The sequence below is a fragment of the Fundulus heteroclitus genome, chromosome 14 (assembly GCF_011125445.2).
Source record: "Fundulus heteroclitus isolate FHET01 chromosome 14, MU-UCD_Fhet_4.1, whole genome shotgun sequence".
Taxonomy (NCBI): Eukaryota; Metazoa; Chordata; class Actinopteri; order Cyprinodontiformes; family Fundulidae; genus Fundulus; species Fundulus heteroclitus.
This window is the reverse complement of record NC_046374.1, coordinates 17,692,970-17,715,665: the sequence shown is the minus strand read 5'-3', so window position 1 is coordinate 17,715,665 and position 22,696 is coordinate 17,692,970. Positions and strand designations below refer to the sequence as shown.

General features: G+C 40.8%; 1 protein-coding gene across 3 annotated transcripts in view; it reads left to right on the top strand.

The window, feature by feature from the left end:
- The window catches only part of LOC105934681 (protein Dok-7), a 52,289-nt gene that overhangs the window by 10,859 nt on the left and 18,734 nt on the right, over positions 1-22,696 (top strand). For 2 of the 3 annotated variants that reach the window (XM_021322677.2, XM_012874788.3), the window contains exons 5-11: positions 7,917-8,036; positions 12,291-12,389; positions 13,100-13,866; positions 16,140-16,188; positions 16,325-16,828; positions 18,560-18,648; positions 21,825-21,894. In XM_021322677.2, the coding sequence (XP_021178352.2) occupies positions 7,917-8,036; positions 12,291-12,389; positions 13,100-13,866; positions 16,140-16,188; positions 16,325-16,828; positions 18,560-18,648; positions 21,825-21,894 (1,698 nt within the window). The remainder of the gene's footprint in view (positions 1-7,916; positions 8,037-12,290; positions 12,390-13,099; positions 13,867-16,139; positions 16,189-16,324; positions 16,829-18,559; positions 18,649-21,824; positions 21,895-22,696) is intronic. The other variant, XM_012874789.3, reaches the window with a different exon arrangement.

Sequence of the window (22,696 nt, the reverse complement as noted above, 5' to 3'; positions counted from 1 at the left end):
CTATGATGCTTACTTGACAATGTTGGAGTTGGCAGAACTACTGGACTGCCTAAAGGAAGCAATGGTGGCCATTTATCCGGCGTAGAGGATCTTTGGGGACACTAAGAGTGCTCACTCCATCCTTTTCTGTGTTGTCTTTAAGAAGCTATGAGTCTATTCAACATACCCTGATTACAAAGTTGTTTTTGTTGTTGTTCTTGAGAAATCAATTTCTTTTCTGTGTACGACAACGAAGGTCTTAAGTTTTCTGGTCGTAAGACATGAAGAAAACTATTTCAAAATGCATGATTACAGGTACGTTAAATATTAAACCTCACCAAAACAGACTGGAATGAGCTCAGATTATGTTATAAAGTCAGTTTTGGCCCCGCCGCAGGGCTCTTTCCGTGCGTTGGGGGTGACCATTGCCAGCCGTTATATATTAGGCTGTGCTGCTTCATTCCTGATGCATTTTTAGCTTTCTGAGCCGCGGGCTTAGCAAGCTCAGAAGATGAAAAAGGTGGCGACAAGAAAGTCTCGCCTCGGCTGTAGAAGGATAGATGTTTAAATCCGAGCAAACCAGAAACAAAGATGTTTGGCTGTTAGAAAACTTTACTTGCGCAGTCGTTTAAAGCACAAAAGACTTGAAGCAGTTTAGATCGAGATCAGGAGGGGAACAGCCTGGTGACGTTGGCGTCTGCAGAGTAACCCAACAAGCGTTCAGCTTTATTCAGCATCACTTTAAATAGATTTCTCTTCAGATGTGATCTTTAACGTGAGTTCATGCATATGTGTGAATGTGAACTTTCAGCAGCACATCTGATACAGTATAAAGAACACTGCTTTTAATTTCACTTACGAAAACAACAATTCTGATCTTGTGATGGGATCTGAGTGCAGCTCATCAGTTCTGTCCGGCTCAGGCTTCTTCTTTTGGCAGCGCACTAAGCTGTGGTCTTTGTCCTCTCTGACGGCTGCTCCTTCGTGGCTTTTCAGTGGGAAATATGAGCCGTGCTGCCAGAATCTCTCAAGGTATTTGTTCAGTCTGTGTTTGGCTCAGTGCTACAATGACAGATGGAGAAGAAAAGGCAACTAATTAACGATGCTGAGGAGTCGCTTCAATTAATTATTGAAGCGACACCTCACCAAGTTTTCTACTAATGTGTGATATTAAGATTAAATACACATATAGGACACATTGCTTTGATTTCTCGAAAATCCCACTCAAATTAATTAAAGGTACAGTTTGACTAAAGGTACATTTTTGGCTTTGATAGCTGCTTTTTAATTTCTTTTTATGTTGCAAGATAATAATGTTTATTTTTGGGCCATCATGGCTTTGCTGTTCTTGAATGTGCTGAAAGGTTTATTATTAAAAAGGTCAACACATTAATAAGTAATGAGACTAATCTGTCAGAGCCTGGTTATGTATTCAAATAATGTAAATAATTGATTTAAAAAGGTCAAAATGAATATTTTTGCTATGCAAAATATGTGAAATCCTGAAATGCTCAGCAGATTTGTCTATGGATTATTTTTGTCTCTTTAGAGTAACCAAAGCTTTAAGCTCATTTATTTATTTTCACAAAAGCCTTTCATTTTAATCATAATTGTTTAAAAATCTTGAAGAGTATTTTTTTCTTTAATAGCAGGAATTTGCACTAAACTCAAATACACTTTTCCAGCCAAACAGATGCAGAAAAGCAGATGTTTTTAGAGCTAACCTTTGGGAACTGTGTTTTAGAATAACATCAGGAACTATTGTCTACACAGCTGGGTCCGTATCATTGAAAATGTGCTCCGTGATTGTTGCTGCGACCTTTAAATCTCGGCAGCTGCCTCCTTCTCCCCCCTCACACGTCTCCATCGCACTGGAGTACTCTGGGGTGTTTTTCCTTTAAATAGTGGAGCAATTTTGTTCAGTTTCCACCTTTGGGATGATTTTCCTTGTTCTTCTGAAACATATCAGCCCGTTCATATGGTAGAAAAAATGTGTGTGTGATCAGTTTTACACAGATTTTGGGATTTATCAGTTTTGCAGAGAGGATAGGATGCTTAAATCCGACGGCGGGTTTTTGAGATCATCTCTGGAACATTATGTCAGTGTGGAGGAAGTCAAGTTGTGTTCCTCACAACCAGCGGTCAACAGTGCAAATATGTGCTTTGCAGATTAGAGAGTCTGGTTGCATAACCATGCTAAAGGGGTGGCAATGTTGGATCTTTGTATTGAAATGACTCCACTGTGTCAATTTATTTGACTGGATGGAGCAAACTTTAAGAAAAACATTTAGCTTCTGATGCGAGAAATATTCCCGCCAGCTGTGACGGAGCTTGGGATTCATTGGAGATTTAACATCTGCAGATGTTTATCTGTGTTGCCAGATCTTAAGAAAAACAGCTTAGAAACTGATGATAAAATTAAAATCAGTAACAAGATAAAACTCTAACTTACTTAACTGTTGTTGTTTAACTCTAAAACGTTCTCCCGACTTAATTGAAATTCAGAGCTGTTGAATTAAAATGTAGCTACTGAATTCTCAGTTTTCTAAATAAGCAATAATAGTTCAAACCGGCATCGCTTGAGAATTTTATTTCTCTTGACAAAAGAGAAATAAAAACTCTGTTGGTGTCACATGACCTAAGGACAAGTATTTGATTGGCTGGATCCGGCCCTTGTGCAAACAGCATTGACTGCTCTTACCCGGGTCAGCATGTTTCGACTGTAATCAGCTTCTCAAATTTGATCAGAACAAACCAGAAATATTTAACACTGAAATTAACATAAAAAAAGTAAGTTATTGAAAATCCTAAAAGTTGAATTCAAAGGAAACTGGTCAAACTGTTTAATACATAGACTTGTTTGTTGGTTGCACTTTATGTTCAACAAGGATTGATCTTCAACTCACAGAGCTATTCTCTTAAATAATATTAGTCTGATTAAGAAAAACCGTTAAATTTCTTGTTTTAAATACTCGTTATTTACTACTACTACTTTATTTATTAAAGCACTTTAAAACAACAGCAGCTAAGTGCTGTACAGGCAATAATCAATAAACATTTAAAATGGAAAGAAACAAAAGATTACAATAGAAACGTAAAAAGACATAAGAAAAAAAGTCTCAACATGTGTTAAAAATTAAGGGATAAAAAATGGCGAGTTTTAAAAGTGGGCAATAAAGGGGCTCTTCTCATATGGAACGGATCATAGCTTAGGAGCAGAAACGCAAAGCTTTGTCTCCTCTGAGCTTAAGTTTAGATCTCAGTACCTCCAAGAGAAGCTGGAGGCAACAAGCAGGAGAGTGTGAGTGCAGCAGCTCATAGAGGTAAAATCTCAACTCTTAAAAACAAATAAAACATCTTAAATTACCTCTAAAATGCACAGGGGGCAGTGGAGGGAAGCCAGGATAGGGGTGATGTGCTCCATCTTCCCAGCTCCAGTTAAAAGACGAGCAGCAGCATTCTGGACCAAATGAAGATGCTTGAGGGAGGACTGGCTGAGTCCACCGTAGAGAGCATTACAGTAATCGAGTCGAGTTGTAATGATTGCAAGAATTACTGTTTCAAAATGTTGTTTCAAGAGAGTCGGCTTTATCTTTGCCGGCTGCCTAAGGAGATAAAAACTAGACTTGACCACTGCTCCATCCAGGCGATCTCTGTCTATTTTAAAACCCAAGTTGGAACCCAAGTCTGCTTTAAAGGCGGTGCCAAGAGGCCCAAATCAACAGGAGATGGTTCACAGGAGCTGCTGGGACAAAACACCATCACCTCTGTTTTCTGGTCAATCATCTTTATCTACAGAGCATTTTTGTTGCTTGCGGTTAATGCAGAGAAAAGCAAAAAATTTATTGCAATCACAATTATGCTTGAAGTATATTGTAATTGTAATTTTTGGCAAAATCGTAAAGACCTAATATATATACTGCAGGGTGCTCAGGCTAAAAGATCCTTTAAGGACCTGAGCATTGTTAAAAGGTTCCAGAAATAGTATGAATATTAGGGTTTGATATTATAGATTTAAATTATGAATTAAAAATGTGTTTTTAGATATTTTCCAGTGTAAAATAGTATAATATAACATTTTGCCAATGAAGTATGTGGATGTTTTAATCATTTTGAGGATGTTTGTCATTGCATATATATGTTGAAGTTTACCTCGTTTCATGGCACGTCTATTAAGGGTGTGTTAGATTATAAATGGCATCCCGTTAAGATCGTTGAGGAGAAATGTGATTCTTTTAAGGTCAAAACAGTTTTTCACGCTTCTGAATTACTCAAATTTAGTGCTTAAGCGTTAATGCAAGCTATGGCGAAAAGGCGAACATTTTAAAAGCATTTGCCTTCTGTATCATTAATATCGTGAGATCCTGATATTTTTAATCATCTTTGAAGTTATAGCCTCAGTATGAAGGGCGGTATGACACAGTAGCTACTAGAGTGGGACCTGTTCACAATATTCTTCAGCGTGTGATGCTAAAGAGACAAGACTGTACGGGCCATACATCAGCTTGCCATGACAGACCCACAGAGAGACATTTTACTTCTGTGATCTACAACCACCTCTCTCTGCTGGCTATCTGACTCTTTTTTTATCAACCATCTGACAACAGCAGCGTTGTTGGACGCTCGACTCCTCGCTGGGTTTATCATTTTTACATTTCACTAACAAGCCAAAAATCAACGGCGGCTAGGCTTTGCTTTGTAAACGATGAATGGACTGTGCTTTTCTTCTCTCACTGAGGACTCAAAGTGCTTTTATGCTCCCAGCTGCATTTTCTTATTCAAAACTCTTAAGTGTTCATTTGCATTGGTGAGCAGCTTGGGGGTTTAGCGCCTTGCTTAAGGGACATTTCAACATGTAGCACTGGGGGGGAGAAGCTGGAATTAAATCTACCACATCCATTTTGTTGTGTAAGAAATCTGCAGTGCTTATGTTTCATTTTATTTATGTATCAAAATGTTATCGCTGATGACATATATTATTACTCTTAAATGAATTTTAATTAATATGAAGGATAAATCAGTCATAAATCCATCTTATTGCACATCGACTGCGTATGGCTTAAATGTTAACCTACCAAGACATGTCTGCTCCCTTATACTGATTGGCCTGGCAGGGGAAGCGTTTATCAGAAGTCAACTTTGTAGGAGCTGCAGAATTTCCCAGCTCAGGTGGGATAATCTAATGTAATGACGAGTCCTGCGCTTTCTGCAAAGCAAGCTGCTGTTATAAGAAAGCCAGAAGAAGTCCCATTTGCAGATCTGGTGGCATCACCGTGAACACACCATCCACACTGAGAAAAGCGGTGTAGTTGCACGATCATCCTGCGGAGTTGATTTTCACAACGGACAGGAGAGATGGTCAGAGTTGATGGGAAGATAGATGAGCTAAATGCAGAGTAATACTGGGTTGACCCTCCGGCAGGACAACGACCTTAAAACACACAGACAGCACTATGACAAAAAGGTTTAGAATAAAGCCAGTCCATGTGTTGAAGAGGCCAAATTATAGTCCATGCCTAAATTCAATGGAGTCTCTGTTGCAAGATGTGGGAAGATTTATGCTCACAGACTCTCTCCATCAAAGCTGACTGAGGTTGAGCTAATTTGCAAAGCGGCAGGAGCAACACATACAGCGTGTGCCCAGATGTGCGACGCTGATAGCGACTTGCACCAAAAGACTTGCAGCTGGAACGGCATCAGAGTTTGCAGCATTAACTTCGGGAGGCTGAATACGAAGGCGCGGCGACGGCACACTTCTAAGATTGCCGTTTGTGATAAAAGCTAAATAACAAAAAAAAAAGCGTGAACCGTGTTGAAGCTTCTCGGTGATTGAAGACCCCTTTAAGTCTCCCCTGAAACGCTGATGTGGTTTTGTCTAGTGTTGTGTGGGTGACTCTGTTGCTGCTAATGAAAACTCTTGGCTCTGAACTGAAGATTGGAGCAGACTCACACCTCCCGCCTCCTGAACCCAGTTTAATAAGCTCTGTTGCTTTTTATGGAGACAGCGTTTTCTCACTTGTTGAAGCAGCGACCAGAAGGGTCCACTCGAGTTTTTTTTTTTTTTTTTTACTCTGAATAATATAAGCCAAATAAACTCTGCCACCTGGGCTTTGTTTTGCTCTGTGGTTATTTTACACTCTAGCTCTTGGCAGTGCACCTGATGTTCTTTGTCTGCTAATAAAAGTGTGACTTGTGGGTGTATCGTCACACGTTTAAAGCTTCATGGACGGTTAGCTTGCTTCTCCGGATCAGATCGACGTAACGGCGAGGGAGGCTGCAGATTGCCCGTTTCAGCCGGTGTAGACATCTGAGCGGACCTCGCTGCTGACCGTTGACCCCACACACTGCAGGGGGGGCTGTGGGGCGTGCGATCTGCACGGGTGGTCTTCAGGAGAGGGCGATGGAGCGACGGAGCGGCCTTTCATTGTTTACGCCTTTGCGGTGGACGGGCAGGCTGTGTTGTCAGAGATGTCTGGAGAGAAGGAGAGACCCCTGACCTTAGGGTCGTTCGTGTTTTCTTTGAGGCTCCATGCTGAACGACAGGTGTTTCAGTCTCAATCTGTGTCGTTAGTTTGATGTTAAATTTAACAGCGACATGCCGGGACTGAGGAATGTCACCTCGGAGCTTTTAGTGGTGAATTAGCAGTAAAACCTGTCAGCTCTGAGGTTTATTACTGACTCAATCCTGTCTTTAGACTATCAATGTGTCGGAAATGGGTACGCTCATTCACTATAGTCAGAATATAAGACTTGGCTTTGGGTTATTTGCTAAATATACACGTAAAACTCTTCATTTAAAACACATTTTATTAAACTATCAGCCAGCCATTAAATCGATTAATTCGAATTCACAATTTATTAAGATAAAATTTTTGGTAAATCTGGATTTTATTTTGCAAATGCTCTCATTGAGCTTCCATGAAAAGAACTGTATGCAATGCTTAATAGTTGTTTAGAAAAATTATGTCAAAATGATGTAAAGAGGAAACTTTTTTTTTTACCATAAGACAAGACACTTCAATTTATGAATTATATTTTTAAGTTAGTTTGTAGCTACACAAGTGAAGTAAAGTCTGTTCTTAGCTCATTGTGTAAACCCACTCAGCAGCAAACATTTTGTTATATTTTCATTGTTTACGATGACAGGGCCGCCATCTTGTTTTACAAGCATGTTTCACAGCTTGTATTTAGTTGCACTTTGAATTCAGATCAACTTCCAGATGCTTGACATAAAAGCAATTTTTAAAATAATGTCTTTAATTTCTTTTTGTGAAATGAAAAGGAGGGAAAAAAGAATTGATTATTCGGATTTGTTGTAATAAAATCTGAGATTTTGTTTTTAAGCCATATCGCCCAGTATTACTGTCAGCTGTGTGTTGCACAGCGAGGCGGTGGTCAGCACTGCTCTCTGGCAGCAAGAGGGTCTGGGGTTTGAATCCCTGCCTAGGCTCTTTCATGTTCTCCTCGTGCATGTTTGGGTTCTCTACTGGTACTCCAGCTTTCTCCCACAGTCTAACGAGTCCTTTTTTTGAACAAGTCCTGCTGCATTCAGCCTTGTGCAAATGTTAGCATGGTTTTGAAACTTTTTTTATTTTTTCTAAAAACCTTCTTTTGCATGTCAGTAGTGAGATTCCTGCTGTTTTTCTCTGACTGGACATACGGTGTTTCAGAAATAATTCAAGAATATATTTGTTTTTTTACACTAGTTGTTCAAGCTTATTGTCCTTGGCTTTATCTTTGTAATGTAGTTGCTTTTCTCACGGTTGGAGAGATACAGCAAATAAACAACCAAGATATTAAACTTAAAAGTCAATAGCAGTTTTAACATGCCCTGTCAGTTGATAATCATATTTTAATATGGTAAAAACAAACAAAGAGATGTTGGGGTCTTTTTTCCAGTGATTTTGTCTTAGACTAATGGGGGCCACTTTCTACAGGGGCCGGTGTTTTTCTTCTTGCATCTGCAGAGGGCGAGCAGATCAGCTTCCTGTTCGACTGCATCGTTAGAGGCATCTGCCCCAGCAGAGGCCCGTTTGGACTGCGGCCCGTTTTGCCAGGTCAGTACCACAAAGCGTTCTTCTTCCTGCTCTCTAAGAGACGAGGGGGAAAAATTAATCAATAAATAATACAGGGAGTCTGCTGGGTCCAGAGGAAGTGAGGCTAAGGCATTAAAAACATCTGCACTGTTGCCAGGTGTGAGAACCTTTAAATATATATTTTTTTTACGCAAACATAGCCTGACGCAGGTCTGGTCTTTAGCTTGGTGGGATCCAACCAGAGATGTTGTGTTGCTCACCTGGAATGCAGCCATTTTGGGGAGAATAAGTCAGAGGATTTCTCTTTGATCTGACTAAATCACGGCTGAGAGACGTTTCTCATCTAGCTTTAAAAAATCCTGTGAATCAGCCAATAATTTAGACCAACGTCTGAACCTCCTGACTTCTCTTCTGGTTCTTATGCTGCTTCTGATCATCCTAAACAATGTTCTTTCCTCTAAGGGCTCACTAGGGCTACGTTCACACTGCAGCCTGAAGTGACCCAATTCCGATTTTTTTGCCCATATGCGACCTTTACCTGATCTTTTCATGACAGTCTGAACAATACAGATCGGATTTTTTCAAATGCGACCCAGGTCGCTTGGATATGTGGTCCTGAATCCGATACGTATCTGATCTTTTCAAATGCGACCTGTGTCTGTACGGCCGGGTCGCATTCATCCGACCTGTACGTCACCGATACTTGAGAAACGTCACTAACGATGGACCTGGCTATGCCAAAGAGGTTGACTATTGTGCGGTAACAAACACCTGTTGCAAGTCAATGCAGCCGCACAACAACGCATTTACTCACCACTTTGGCCGAAGATGTGTGTTTTTACGTGAGAGCGCTAAAGAGATCCGTTCAGACGCACATAAAGGTTGCCTTTGTCATTCGAAAATTATGAATAAAGTCCGTATCAGTAAAGCCGCTCACGTCGCTAAAATTAGTCTCTCTTCCTTTTTGATCTTCGTAAAAAGATTGTGTTGGTAATGCGCTGGCTCCGGTTGGAGAATACCGTAAAGAACGCAAGATACGCTGCAGCATTACGATCCGTGTTTACTTCTGCAAACAATGAGCACGCTTGCTTCGTATGACGTCATCGCGTCCTCTACTGCGCTTGCAGGACACTTAGGTGTATGAATGCAGTTCACACAGGAGATCACATACAAGTCGCATATGTTTGGAAATGAGAACGGACACGCAAAAAAATCTGATTTCACAAAAAAATCGGAATTGAGCATCGAGGTTTGCAGTGTGAACTTAGCCTAAGTGATCCAACAAGGCAGTGATCCCAAATACACTTCAAAACTTGTTTTGGAATAGCTAAAGCAAGCAAAAGTTTTGAACCACAGCTAGAAATGGGCTCTGTGCCACGAAACCAGCCAATTTAATTAAAATCCACCAATTCTGCTAACAGAAAGTTATGTTTAAGGTCATTTGAATGACAGATGTAGTCACACAGAAGTCACCGCTGAAGCTATTATCAGCTCTCCTGTCAGAAACTCCACCGCCTTTTTATTTCCCACGGTGCCACTTGTGCAGACCGTGCGGTTGCAGAGTTTTTGTGCATAATCCGGTTTTCTCTCATCTTGCCGCCCAATCACAGGTTGAGCTCATTTCCCTATTATTAGAGTGCGAAAAGGAATAAATAGCAGCGGGTATGTTGGAGAGGGGCCCGAGGGGTCAAAGTCACGGTTCACACAAGCAGGGAAACCAAAGCCTCCTAAGCACTCTGAGCATGTGTGTAACTCCATCCTCAGGATTCCTCCGCTGCCAGCGCTGATCAGCCAGCCAGCGCTAAACACTTTTTAGGTTCTGCCGTCGTAAATCTTCGCCGTAGTGAGCACTTATGCATCGTGTTTTCACTTTTGGTTCACCTTATCGTCCTACACAGCTCTTGTTTGGGGCCTCCGCGCCTCTGCCGGCCGACAGTTTTGATGAACGATGCGAGGCCCGTAGGTCGCTCTGAGCTGTCGTCTCCAGCTCTACGTCATAAACTCTGTTCGCCTTCTGTTTAACGCTTTATTAAAGTTAACGTAAAGACAAACAGCCGTGGCTCCAAGATGTTGAAAAATGGAGTTATCAGCAGTAAATTAAGGTAAAAATTGACTGCTAAAGTATAAATTGTGCAGGTCATTTTGGATTTATTATGTTTTGATACATTATGTCACACCTCTAGACAAGGGAATATTTTCCGACCTTTTTTATCATGAGCCCTGAAAGGAAATTACAGATTTGTTTGAAAAAGTAAGGATTTTAAGAATCCTTGCAAAAGTACTTTAGTAAGGTATTTTATTCATATCTTATGTCAAGAAAAGGAAAACATTACAATGTTCTAAAAAAAAAAAAAGTCTTTACATAAAAAAGTCTGAAAACAATCTGAAGTTCAGCTCCTTTTACTAATTTACCTTTAAATAAAATCCAGGGAAACCAACTGCCTTGAACTAATTAGTAAAATAATTACATGTAAAGGGGACATTCCTCTTAAAAAGGCCTTAGTATGGAAAAACAAAATCTATATTTTTTGGGCAGTGATAATGTAGTACTTTGATTATTACAGTTTGCATAGTATTATCTGGGACATTTCCCTTTTTAGTTTTATACATGGACAGATAACGGGGAGCAAGAGAAGACAGGTGGGAGATTAGCTGTTTCATGTAGGCCTACTCTTTACTTTGGTTTATCAATAATTTTTTCTTTCAGCTACAAATAGAAAAAAATAACAATTCAATTCTACTTCAGTTACAGTGGTGAGATCAATTTGGTGGTTTATGTAGTGATAAAAAACAAAAGCAAAATATTGTGTCAACACTCACTTTTAAAGGGGACATATCATGCAAAATAAACTTTTTTAGCCCTTAAATTCATTTTACTGTGTACTTGGAGTCTCTAGGAATGCAGAATAATTGAATGCAGTCTGTACAGGAGCTGCGTAGATATCTTTACATTCAGTTCGGTTCATATTTTTAAGCCATACAGTTGTCTCTGTTTTCTGTCACATTTTTTGAACAGTTACGTCACAGTATTTGCAGTGGAGCTGCTAAACAAGGTCATGGACTTCCGCCATTTTTGTTTTTCTGAGTGATTTTGTTGTTCAAGCTGAAGGATGGTGAAGCTACAAGTGGACAAGTGAAAATGTTCGCTTGTTCATTTCGCCATCCCCCTACGTACTACAAAAATGGCCGAACGGGGTGGAGGTGAACGCTCTGCGACCTGGAGGGGGGGGCGGGGAGAGAAGGGCCTCCTTTAGATTTAAAGAGACAGCGCCAAAACGAGTTGTGCTTAGATGAACATCACAACAGGGGTAAAAGAGGGTCTGTGCAGCAACAATGAAGAGAAATTCAGACCAAAGCCTCGCAGTGCCACTTTATATAGATTTCAGTGTGAAAAGGAGGAAATGAAAGGCATTATGTCCTCTTTGAGTAAAGCACTATCACATCCTGTTCTTTTCCACAGAGTATCACCGGGAGTCTGTGATAGCCGGGATATTTGATTGGTTTGGTGGCCGGCACTTTACTGCTACACACATCTGTTGGCTCTAGTCCCACAGCAGACTGACTATACTTACAAAAAAAAAAAAAACCTTATATTAATAACAATGATGAGTGTTGCTCCACGTCATGGCTTTACAAACTGCAGACTGAAAAGGACAAATGTGGGATTTATACCACTGGTGGAAAACCCTCTCACTGCAGCACATCCTCCAGCGTCTTATTCTAGGTGTTTAATAAAGGGACCAAGTGGCGCACTTTAATAAGCTAGTTGGGAAAACGCTGCAAAATGTGTTTTTTTTTCTAGCCTCCCTGTCGCGAGCAGTTATTAAATATTTACAACCACAAACTAAAGGAGTTTTCTGTAGAGTAGAAATCTGTCCTTTTTATGTAACGCAATTTTACATTTGTTAAAAACTTTGATTGAAAAGAGCAAACAGAAAGACGACCTCTGAATTAAATCAGCTCCGGAGTTGACCTTGGTGGTTCACGGTATATTAGATCCTTGCCCGGCTCCCAGAATCTTACCAGCAGCAGCAGCAGCAGCGATAGAAAGCGTGCCAACAGAGCCACGTGGCAGCGCTATTAATGAACCCTGTAGTGGTGCACAAACGTTGCTATGCAACACCCCTTTCTCTGGGCCCAGGAAAAGCTTTGATGTTTTCACAGTTCAAACTTATATCACACTTTTTCCCTATCTTCATCCCCAAGATTTGTTGTTTTAGTTTTAGTTTTAATTATTTGTAGTGAAGATTTGAATGTTTTGTTTTTCTTTTACAGAACTCGGCTCAAGTCAGACCAATTCAGAGGAGAAGCTGAATCTGGAAGCGCAGGAGCTAGAGAAGCGACTGAGCATGCTCTCTCATGTGAGCAGCACAGGTGGGATCATAAGTTCTCCTAAACCGGCGGGTGTCACGCTCCAGTCCTCGGGGGGGCCGCTGTCCTGCACCTTTTTGATGTTTCTCTAGCCCAACACACCTGAATCAGCCCAATTTTTTCATATGGGCCTAATTTTTTCATTCAGGGTGTTGAAGCGGAGACGCTCGCACTGCAAAAACAGATCTAAAAATAAGTAAAATGTTCTTAAAATTAGTGTATTTATCCTTGATTTGAGCAGGTAAATAAGATTATCTGCCAACAGAATGAGTATTTTAACCCCTAAAATAAGATAATTAGACATCCTGCACTTGAAATAAGATGATGGAGATGAGTTGTTCCTATTTTAAGTGCAAAAATCTTATTTCATTGGCAAGTCATCTTATTTACCTGCTCAAATCAAGGACAAATACACTAACTTTAAGTACATTTTACTTATTTTAGTTCCGTTTTTGCAGTGCGCCCTCGAGGACTGGAGTTTCACACCTGTGATCTAACCCGTAACAAAAGTTTCCCTCATCCTACAGAGTCTGTAAACGGCAATTTCAGCTAAGCTTTAACTTAGCAGGTGCACCGTTTTTCAGGCATATATGGGATTGATTCATTAGTACTGGGATTACCAAGCTATTTCAAAATAAAATATGAAGGTATTGTGCATCGTGATGGTTTAATTTGCTTGAAGAAATGTTAAATATTAACTTCTTTCTTGGCAGTCCCGTCCACGTGCTTCCCGTCTGCTGGGGGAGACGACCGCAGCATATCTGGCTCCTCCGACACGTCCGACACCAGCCAGTCGGACTGCAGCATCGGCAGCCGGCTGGCCGTTTGGACCGAGCCCGCCTCGAACCCTGCCGGAAGCGTCTGCCAGGCGGGCGCTAAGGTGGCGCTGCAGACCGCCGAAAAGCTTTCAGCCAGCCAGGGATGCGGGGGCCGACCTTCAGCCAAGCCGCCCCGCCAGCTTCTGGAGATCGGCCGCCAGAGCTCTTCGGACAGCGGCATCGCCACCGCCAGTCATTCCTCCTACTCCGGGAGCTTCTCCTCCTACACGGGCAGCCTGGACATCACCCCCGGGGAGGAGTTTGGCTCCGTGTTCAGTTTGCCCCCCCAATTGGCTCAGGAGCTGAGCCCTTGCATTTGTCCTTCTGCTCCTGGTCATGAGTACCAGGCGCCAACATCGCTTCTTCGGTATCTCTATGACTCTCCCAGGAGTGTGTTACATGAAGCGAGTGGGGGCGACAAAGAATGCGAGCCCTTCAAATCAGCTAAAGACTACCCCGTCCCCTCAGAGTCTGTGAAGGCGGGCGCCGAGGTTCACTCAGAGGCTGCAGATAGACAATCCCTGGTGGCGCTCACACAGGGCCTCTCAAAGGACGGCAGGAAAACAAGTGTGGTGCCCTCTAGTGGCTCCTCTCATACCTGCAGCTCCCTCACTGCCTCCAAAACTATTGTGGCCATTTGCTCAGTGTGTGGTGGGTTTAAGGTAAGACAAAGAGTTTCTTTTCCTTCTATGTGGTTTCTTTTATAAGTTTTTCCTCTCCTTGATTTTTCCTAACGCACGGCAGGCTGGCCACAGCTTGCAGCGTCTCATCTGCTCTGCGCATTGCCGTATCACTGACCTTTGTGGGTTTTTAAGCAGGCTGACGGCGATGCCTCTCCCTCCGCATTTTGTGGCGGAGCGGCTCACAAACCCACGGCCCATCTGTCTCAACAAGTCAGCACAGCGACCAATTTAGTTTCACGCCGTCATTGTTTTAGAGCAGGTCTGCGCTTTACCCCGAGCTGCCATTCACTCTCTCGGTTTGTTTTCCACTTTTATCGACGCATCTTTGATATTCAAAGCCTCCAGGTGGATTTCTGCGTGAGCTTTGTGAATGTTTCCATACTGAGCAAAATAAAATGCTGCCTTTATGCTTTCAGATTTCTAGGGTTATACTCTTACCAGATATGGTGTGGATTCCTTCTTCTGCGCTGTTATTTCTGCACTGCAAACATTAACTAATTTCACTCATTAGCGTCTCTCTTTACTTCCCTTTTTATCTTACCAATGCATTTTTAGGGTTGGCATAAATCAAGCCTCAATGGTTATAAACGGAGTGATGTAATCTTCATGCATATTTGATTTCCTGCTGGTTTATGTAGGTTTTGCTCACTGATTGATAGAAACAGGCTAATGTTTATGACAGTTTCCATTTGATATGCACTCGCTGGCCTCTTTATTAGGTACACCTAATTAGTACCAGGTGGAAAACTTGTTTGCCTCCTGAACTGCGGTTATTCTTTGTGGCGCAGATTCAAAAAGGTGTTAAAAACATTCCTCAGAGATCTTCGGTCCATATTGTCATGATGGCGTCATGCAGTCGCTGCATTTGTTGACTGAACAATTCTGATTAAGATCTCCTGCTCCTCCACATCCCACCATATGTGCACTGCTGGCTTGGGGTCGAATGATTGTGGAGGCCCCCTTGGACAACAATGAACCGCCTGATTGTCATATTAATAGTCAAGAAATCAGTTTCTAACTATTTGAGCTTTGTAAAAAGGTGCATTATCCATCTGGAAATAGCAACCAGAAGACGGTTGACCCTCCACTCCACCCCCAGCCTGAATCGTCCATACCACGGAGGATAGATTTACGCTTTCATGCTTTATTTAGGCAAAATTCTGACTCTGCAATCTGAATGATATGGATAAAATTAGCCTTATCGTGCCAAGGCAACAAGTTTCTAACTTCTTATTTTTTTAATTTTTATGAGAGTGAATTTTAGCCTCAGTTTCGTGTACTTAGCTGTCAAGAGTGACGCCATGTGTGGTCTGGTGGTCCTTGGTTGTAAAGGTTAGCTATTTTAGCTACTGCTACCTTTCTATCATCTCGTGCCAGCCTGTCCATTCATTTTCCCATCAATATGGCATTTTTATCCACGCAACCATATTTTCTCTGTTTTGGACCATTTGATGTAAACCTGAATGATTGATGTGTGTAACTCAAATAGTCACGCAAATCCTCTTTCATTCCCAAGTTGAAGCGCGTTTTGAACTCAGTGTTCACTGCATCTGGATGGCTGAATGCATTGATCTGCATTGGAACAGGTGTCCTATAAAGGGTTTTGAAATATTGTACCTAGGACTGTACTATTGTAAAATTTGTATTTTCCAATATTACTATTTTTATTTGTAATTTTTTGTAACAATTTTTACAGTTGCCATTCAGACATATCTTGTGTAAATGGCATTTAACAGGCAGGATGGACTTGAATGTGCTGGTTGGTTGATTGCTGACTGCTGTGGACAGGTGACCAGCTGTGCTCTTTTTAAAGAAATTAGCTTTTAAAGAGATGAACTTTGGTTGAGTGTTTTCACAAAGTTTCTTCAAGGTTTACATCAGCACTCATAAAGTGATGATCATTCAATTCGAACTTCTTCATCAAGCTTGGTGAACTCTAACATGAGAAGGAAGCGCTCAAGCACTTAATCAAATGCATCAACTGCTTAAGTCAAAAGGAAAGTTGGAGAGATGTTAAGCAGAGGAATCTGCAAATCATGCAAACACACAACAGTGGCAGCTAATTGTCATTATTTTAAATTTGAGATCTGAAAGTCAGTTCCTTGTTTTTGATGTAAATCTTGACATAGGTAAACAGAATTTTCAAGAACTAAATCTAGCCACACACAAAAAAAAAAGATTTAAAAGCTTCTCCAAATATAAGATAAACAATTTTGATCTGTTGAAAATGTTACATTCTCTTTGATTTAAAGGGTAATCCCTACATCCAAATGGGTTCTTCAGTGATTCCAACCCTACCAGGTAAGAAACATCTCTTTAAAGCTTTTTAACTATGTCGCATGTATTGTATGCCTGCCGTGCATGAACAGACGGGCTGGTGCATGCTGGGAAAACCCACTGAGCTGGCAGCCATGCACTTTCATCCACACCATTGCAGTGAAGAAAATTCTGGAAAAGTCCCGGGCCACTGAATGCATCACAGAGTTGTCAAGAGTGCAGCCGGGTGAGGAGGCGATGCTACCGAAGAGAGGAGAGAGAAAAACAGCCGACCCCTTATCTGATCTGTTCAGCTTTCTGAGGGCAGGCAGCCAACCACACACGCTCAACCTGTACGAGGCAATGAGTCCTGCTCTGGCAAACGAGCTCATTTTAGCACCAGCTACACCACCGTGGGACTCCCAGCTGGACAAAAGAGCTGTCATTTATGAAAACTGTTTGAAGTGTCAAGGAGAGCTCTGCCAACCTCTGCTACAGGTCGCGTCTGCTAAAAACCTCCCCAGCAGGGGTGTTTCTGCTTGTCAAAGCTTCCCAACTGGACTGGACATGAAGAAAAGCCAAGACAGTGACAGCGCTGCTGATGAGGAGCAGCTTCATGAACTCCTCCGAGATGCTGATAGACAGTGTCAGCCTGAAGATGGGAATGATTCGACTGGAAATGAAGGTAAGCGACACCCCTGGTATCCTTTGTGCCCCTGATCCTCTGAAGTGGATCCTCTCTTTGCGCTTTTCATCAATTTTTTTTCTCTTCCTGGCGTCTTCGGTTTAAGCCGAATGATTTTTACTCCCTGCACTGGTTCTTGTTTGCCTGTTTTGTTCTGTCATTTATGTCTAAACTCACCTGAATATGCTGTAAGTTTCAGAAAGCAGAACTTTTATATAATAGGCATATCTTTCCAGTAAATGCTCCCCCCCCCCTCGTTTTATGAACTGTTAATATTAAATCTAATTAGTAAGAGCCTTAGGGCCATACTTATGTTGGAAACAGCTTTTATACAAGATCGTGATCATTAGACACAATTCTTAGCTAAAAAAATATGGCAAATGGTGCAGCATTTATCCTTTTTAAATGTATCGGGCAGGAACTTGTTCAAAATATGTCATTGCTGTATAAATATTTCGGACCACCACCAATTCATATTTAGCTTCCCAGGATTCAGACCGCCTTGGAAATATTTTAAGGTGGTCTTGATTAACAGTTATCTAGATTTCTACAAGGTCTGTCAGTTTTTTCTTTGAACTTTAGAGACTTGTGTATTAAATTTAAATTCAGTCCGTATAGCTATTTACTGCACTGTGTATACTTAAATGATACAAGCTGACAAAGAAAGGACAACTGAAGCACAAGGTCTAAATATCTAGCTGTTGATCTGAATTTTGCTCTATGGGTCTTTAGAAATCACCTTGTTGGTGCTTAAGTAATATTTTATAGCCATTATATATTATAGCCGTTATCATTTGTACATTATGTTCCAGCATAGCATAAATCTTTTGAACCCCAGCTTTGTCAGGCTACCCTGGATCTTCTTACAAAATCCAGGGTAGCCTGACAAAATGTCTTTTGTAAAAGCATCACAAATGCTCCTGCTCCACTTGTGCCATTCAAGTGCAGTAGGAGTTACCCAATATTTAATGTTACACTCCTGTGATGCAATGCCGGGACTCTGTCTGCACTGATGAAGATTATCTCACCTCAGTATGCCAAATGCTTGAAGCAGCCGCCATGGCAGGGAAATTAGACTTATTTTCTGGTTAATTCAGTAAATTATCATCTGACCACACTTGGATATTACTGTATATGTATTGAACATTGTACTTTCAGCCCACGATGGTCAGCCAATAATTAGCCATCAGGAAAAAGAAAACTTGCAAACTTCTGTCAATGTCAGTATTATCCATGTTGCCCATCAATCCAGTGTGGGTCAAATATAAACCCTTTTTTTTGTCTCCATATTTTAAAGGTAAAACTTGCAAAATGTCTTGTGCATGTGAAAGAAACCAAGACTAAACTGACTCTGAATTATTGTGCATACTGAACGCCTTTAACAGCATGTAGAGTTGTTTTTGCTCTTAATGTTGTAAGATTCCCCTCTCGCGGTATGTTGGATCTAATACATTATCTTGGTTCTTTGGCTTAGGGTTATAAAAGATGTTAAACAGAACATAAATATTGTTATTACTACTTTTAGGAAACCTCTTTAAATAGCAATTAAGATTACTTAATTGGAGATTTAGATTATACAAACAGTTGTACATAATGAAAACATTGGGGGTATTAAAGGGTCTATAAAGCATTTGATTTCAAGAAAACAACACTTTATCTGCTCTGTGTATTGACTTTCATTTATAGCATGGTTTCATTTAAAACTAAATATATTTTCTTCTGTCCTACCAGAGAAAAAGTTCACTAGTAAAGAAGAGCTGCGCAGAGCAGATCCTGCTTATGAGATCATGGAGAGTCGTGTGTCGGAGAAACACCCAGAGGTAGGTCGATACAACACTGTAATCCGCTTTATGTTATCAGCTGTTCACACACTTTGACTGTGTAACCAAGTATTATAAAGCATAACGCTGGATCTCCTGCTAGTTCATTGTTACAGGGAATAAGTCTTAAATCATGAATTCGGAAAAAACATGTAATCTTCCCGCATTTAGTGGTTTTAGACTCACAAATCTTTTGTTTCTCCTTCCTTGTGTGAAATAAGTAATTCAGGATTGTTGTTTTTTTGGTATGTTTCTTTATATTTGTCTAATTCCATGCAATGATGTGTTTGTTATTTCAATGAATTACTTAATGTGCATGTTACACACAATATGTGTTACCCTATGGTGTTAACATAAATGCTCTTTAGCAGACGTGGTTTTCAGAGACTTACCTTTATTGTCCTCCTAGGAGCCTTCAAGAAGTCGCAATAGAATATTTTGTTTATACACAATTTACATCAATAACCTAAATAATTTACGAAGTGTTAATATAAGCACAGTGATTTATGAAAAAGATATTCCATTTACTTCCCACCCTAAATGTAAGAAGATCAGCCAGCGGCGGCTTCATGCATTTGCTATTCATTTGCAATTTGTATTCAGAAGGGCTCTGACTGCAGCTGGGGAGGACTGTTGTGCTTTGGGATGTTTTCTGGTCAGAGCCACTGAAAGTCTCCAAAAACACCAGAAAAAGTTAGTTGGTCATAAAAAAAATTTATAAAAAAAATGTCACTGGAGGGGTTTAAAAACTCACTTATTATAGCTGCAATTAGTTTATAGCAATTATAGCTGGCTTGGTTAACTATACATATATAATGCACATTAATTTAATAGAAAATATGATCAAATCGTTGTTTCATTATCCACTAGTGATGATTTAGCTCTGATATAAAGTGTTCATTAGAAACAATGCATCTTATGCGTTGGACTTGGTTATAAGGGTGGCCACAAAATAAAATGTATTTTTGAGCACAGTGCAGGCCATGGCTTTCCATTGAACTTGAAGGCAAAATGGCTGAGCAATTTTCCCAGCACATTTGCTGTCGGGTATCTGGAATTACAGGGCTGCTGTCTGAAAGACGGTGTTATACTTAGAAAATAACACCTCAGACTGGGTTTCCACAAGTGAGACATGGCTCAGACTTCTCAGTAAATCCTGCACATCCGCTCTGTTCATAAATCCTCCTCAGATTTCCGCTGAGTAGAAAAAAAAAAAAGAAAATCACTCATGTAAGGAATTTATGTACTTGTTATGGCCACTTCCTACACTTATGCAAGGCGAGTTTATCTAAAAATGTACATTGCAGTTGCATAATAGGGGAATGTAAAGAAAACAGACTGAAATGGTTGGTGTTTAAATAGAATGGTCAAAGGAAACTAAACAGTTTTTTTTTTAAAGAAGCTCAGGTTTCTCAGGTGTTAAAAGCCAAAGAATAAAAGTGGGTCTTAAAATGACATTTAAAACGCTCCACTGTGGAGGCTGTTCGTATATGGAGGGGCAGAGTATTCCAAAGTCTGGGGCCAACTACAGAAAAAGGCTCTGTCCCCTCTAGTTTTAAGCCTTGTCTCAGGCACTATTAGCTGAAGATCGCTCTCAGACCTCAGAGCACGTGCCGGAGAATAAATCTGGAGGAGGTTGGTGATGTATTGAGGAGCCATCCCATTCAAGGCTCTAAACAGAAACAATAAAATCTTAAAATCAATTCTAAAACGAACAGGGAGCCAGTGCAGAGACGCAAGAATTGGTGTAATGTGTTGATGTTTTCTGGTCCCCGTTAAAAGATGAGCCGCTGCGTTTTGGGCTAACTGCAGATGGGAGAGAGCTGGTTGGCTAATGCCTGAATAAAGTGCAATGCAGTAGTCTAGATGGCTAGAAATGAAAAGAGTGTAAAACCTGCTCAAAGAGGTTAAAAGATAAAAATGGTTTTACCTTAGGTAAAAGACGGAGATGATAAAAACACGATTTTAAAACGTTGTTTATGTGTTTGTTCAGTTTAAAATCGCTATCTATGGTGACAACAAGGCCGGTTACTTTGGAACGCACAAAATCCTTGAAAGGTCCCAAGTCAGAGATGGCACTGCCAAACACCATCACCTCTGTTTTGCTCTCATTAAGTTTCAGAAAGTTTTTTGATAGTCATGCTTTGACGTCAGTCAGACAGTCGAGTAGGTGTGTCAGGGGGCAGTGGCTGTTTTTACCAATTGGCAAATAAATTTGACAATCGTCTGCATAGAAATGGTACGCTATACCATATTTAGTAAATCTCTTTGAGAGGAAGGAGGTATAGTGCAAACAATAAAGGTCCCAGGATAGAACCCTGAGGGACTCCACAATAAAGGGGGTTAACAAGAACTGTAGAATCAAGGGCTGCTTTTTTAATAAGACGATGAAATACTACATGTTTGAAATCCCTGGGGATCACATCGACATCGATTGCGATTTATCTGTTCAAGAACTTGAGGTTCCGTTGTGGCTAAAACCTCTTTAGATGGTCGACGGTGGACAGCATCATTTGGTGACCCTGCTGGTTTCCAGTGACCAACAATCACTTGTAGTGAGGACAAGGTCACAGGCTAAAACCTTTCCAAGAAAGCAGATACAGAACAAATACTGAGGCGTCATATGCAAAAGGAGAGATTTAAGCTTTGGCTGAGAAGACCTTCTGAATTAAAAAACTGGGTAAATAGCTTCACAGGCTGCAGGAGAGGGCCTTGATGGGGTCAATGTGGCACATCAGGAACAGATTCAATAGTCTTAAATGCAACAGTCTGTCAACAGTCTTTTTTTTTGATAATGCCACCAACATTCCTTTGACATCCGGAGAGACACATGCACTTTGTCTTTCCTTCACTTGTGCGCAGCTCGTCTGCACTCGTGTCTGACAGCCCGGGTTGATCCATCAGACATGAGACGTTTTAGGCTGCCTGGTTTATAACAGAGCCACAGTGTCCAAAGCTGTCAGGCAGGTGGGGGAAAAAAAACACGAGTGGAGCTCCTCAGTCTGATTGCATGAAAAGTCTCGCAATTTAAAGTTCTGATTAAAAATCACTGAAGGTTAAGAGTAAAACCGAGAGCAAGCGAAGAAACCACCAGCACAAGCAGAGAGGCGGGAGTATTATATACTATGATACGTTGATACCATTATGCTTAAAAGTGTTTGCTTTCTTTGCTCCAGGCTGAAGAGAAAAGCAAATATGAGCTAATGGGCAGCTACAGCCAGCAGAGGTTGCTCCCAGAGGCTGAAGGTGGGTGAAACGACTTTATTTTGTTACTATAACCAAGATGTTCTCATTTGTTTTGATCCAGCAATCCGGTCAAACATATGCAGATCCTTTTCAAAATCCTTTTTTTTATGATTTTTAGTGATCCAAGCAGTTTAAGTGATGCATTACTCAGGCTTCTTAAAATAAACACAATCTACCTATTTTTAAGTGAAATAACTTAATGAGTAACTCCCTTGAATTAGCACTGCTTTAATGCTTCACCTGTTGCTTGGTGTGCATGAATTTAAATGAGTCTATTAAAATAATTCAGTTTGTAAAAGGCGACTAACAGATGGCATGACATCCCCGAGGAGGGAGGAACATCCACACCGTAATTCAACCAGGCAAACAGACTCCTCTGTCGATCGGAAATTGTTCTTACAAATTGTTTTCATGTACGGAGCGCCGCAGGACGTCACACGCCGGCTGTCAGTGGAAATGGGTTAAATTAAAAGAACACAAACCTGCGTGCAAACAGAATGGATATGTGACTAGTTTTAAATTACACCGGCAGAAGATTCACGGCACAGTGTTCAGTTCTCTCGGTTTTGAAAGGATGGCTAGATACCTGTTACATGTACGTGAAACTATTATATTTTTCTTCAGAGAGAAAATGTTTCCTATTTTATCCTTTTGGTCAAACTGAAGGTCGCATACAGTCTAAGTTTACTGTAAGAAATCACTCTGTGTAGAATAGGGAAAATATGTGTGTTACCAATTCAGGGACCTTTTACCAGGAAGCAGGGTGGTTTTATTTATTTTTTCTTAGTCAATAATGTTTAAC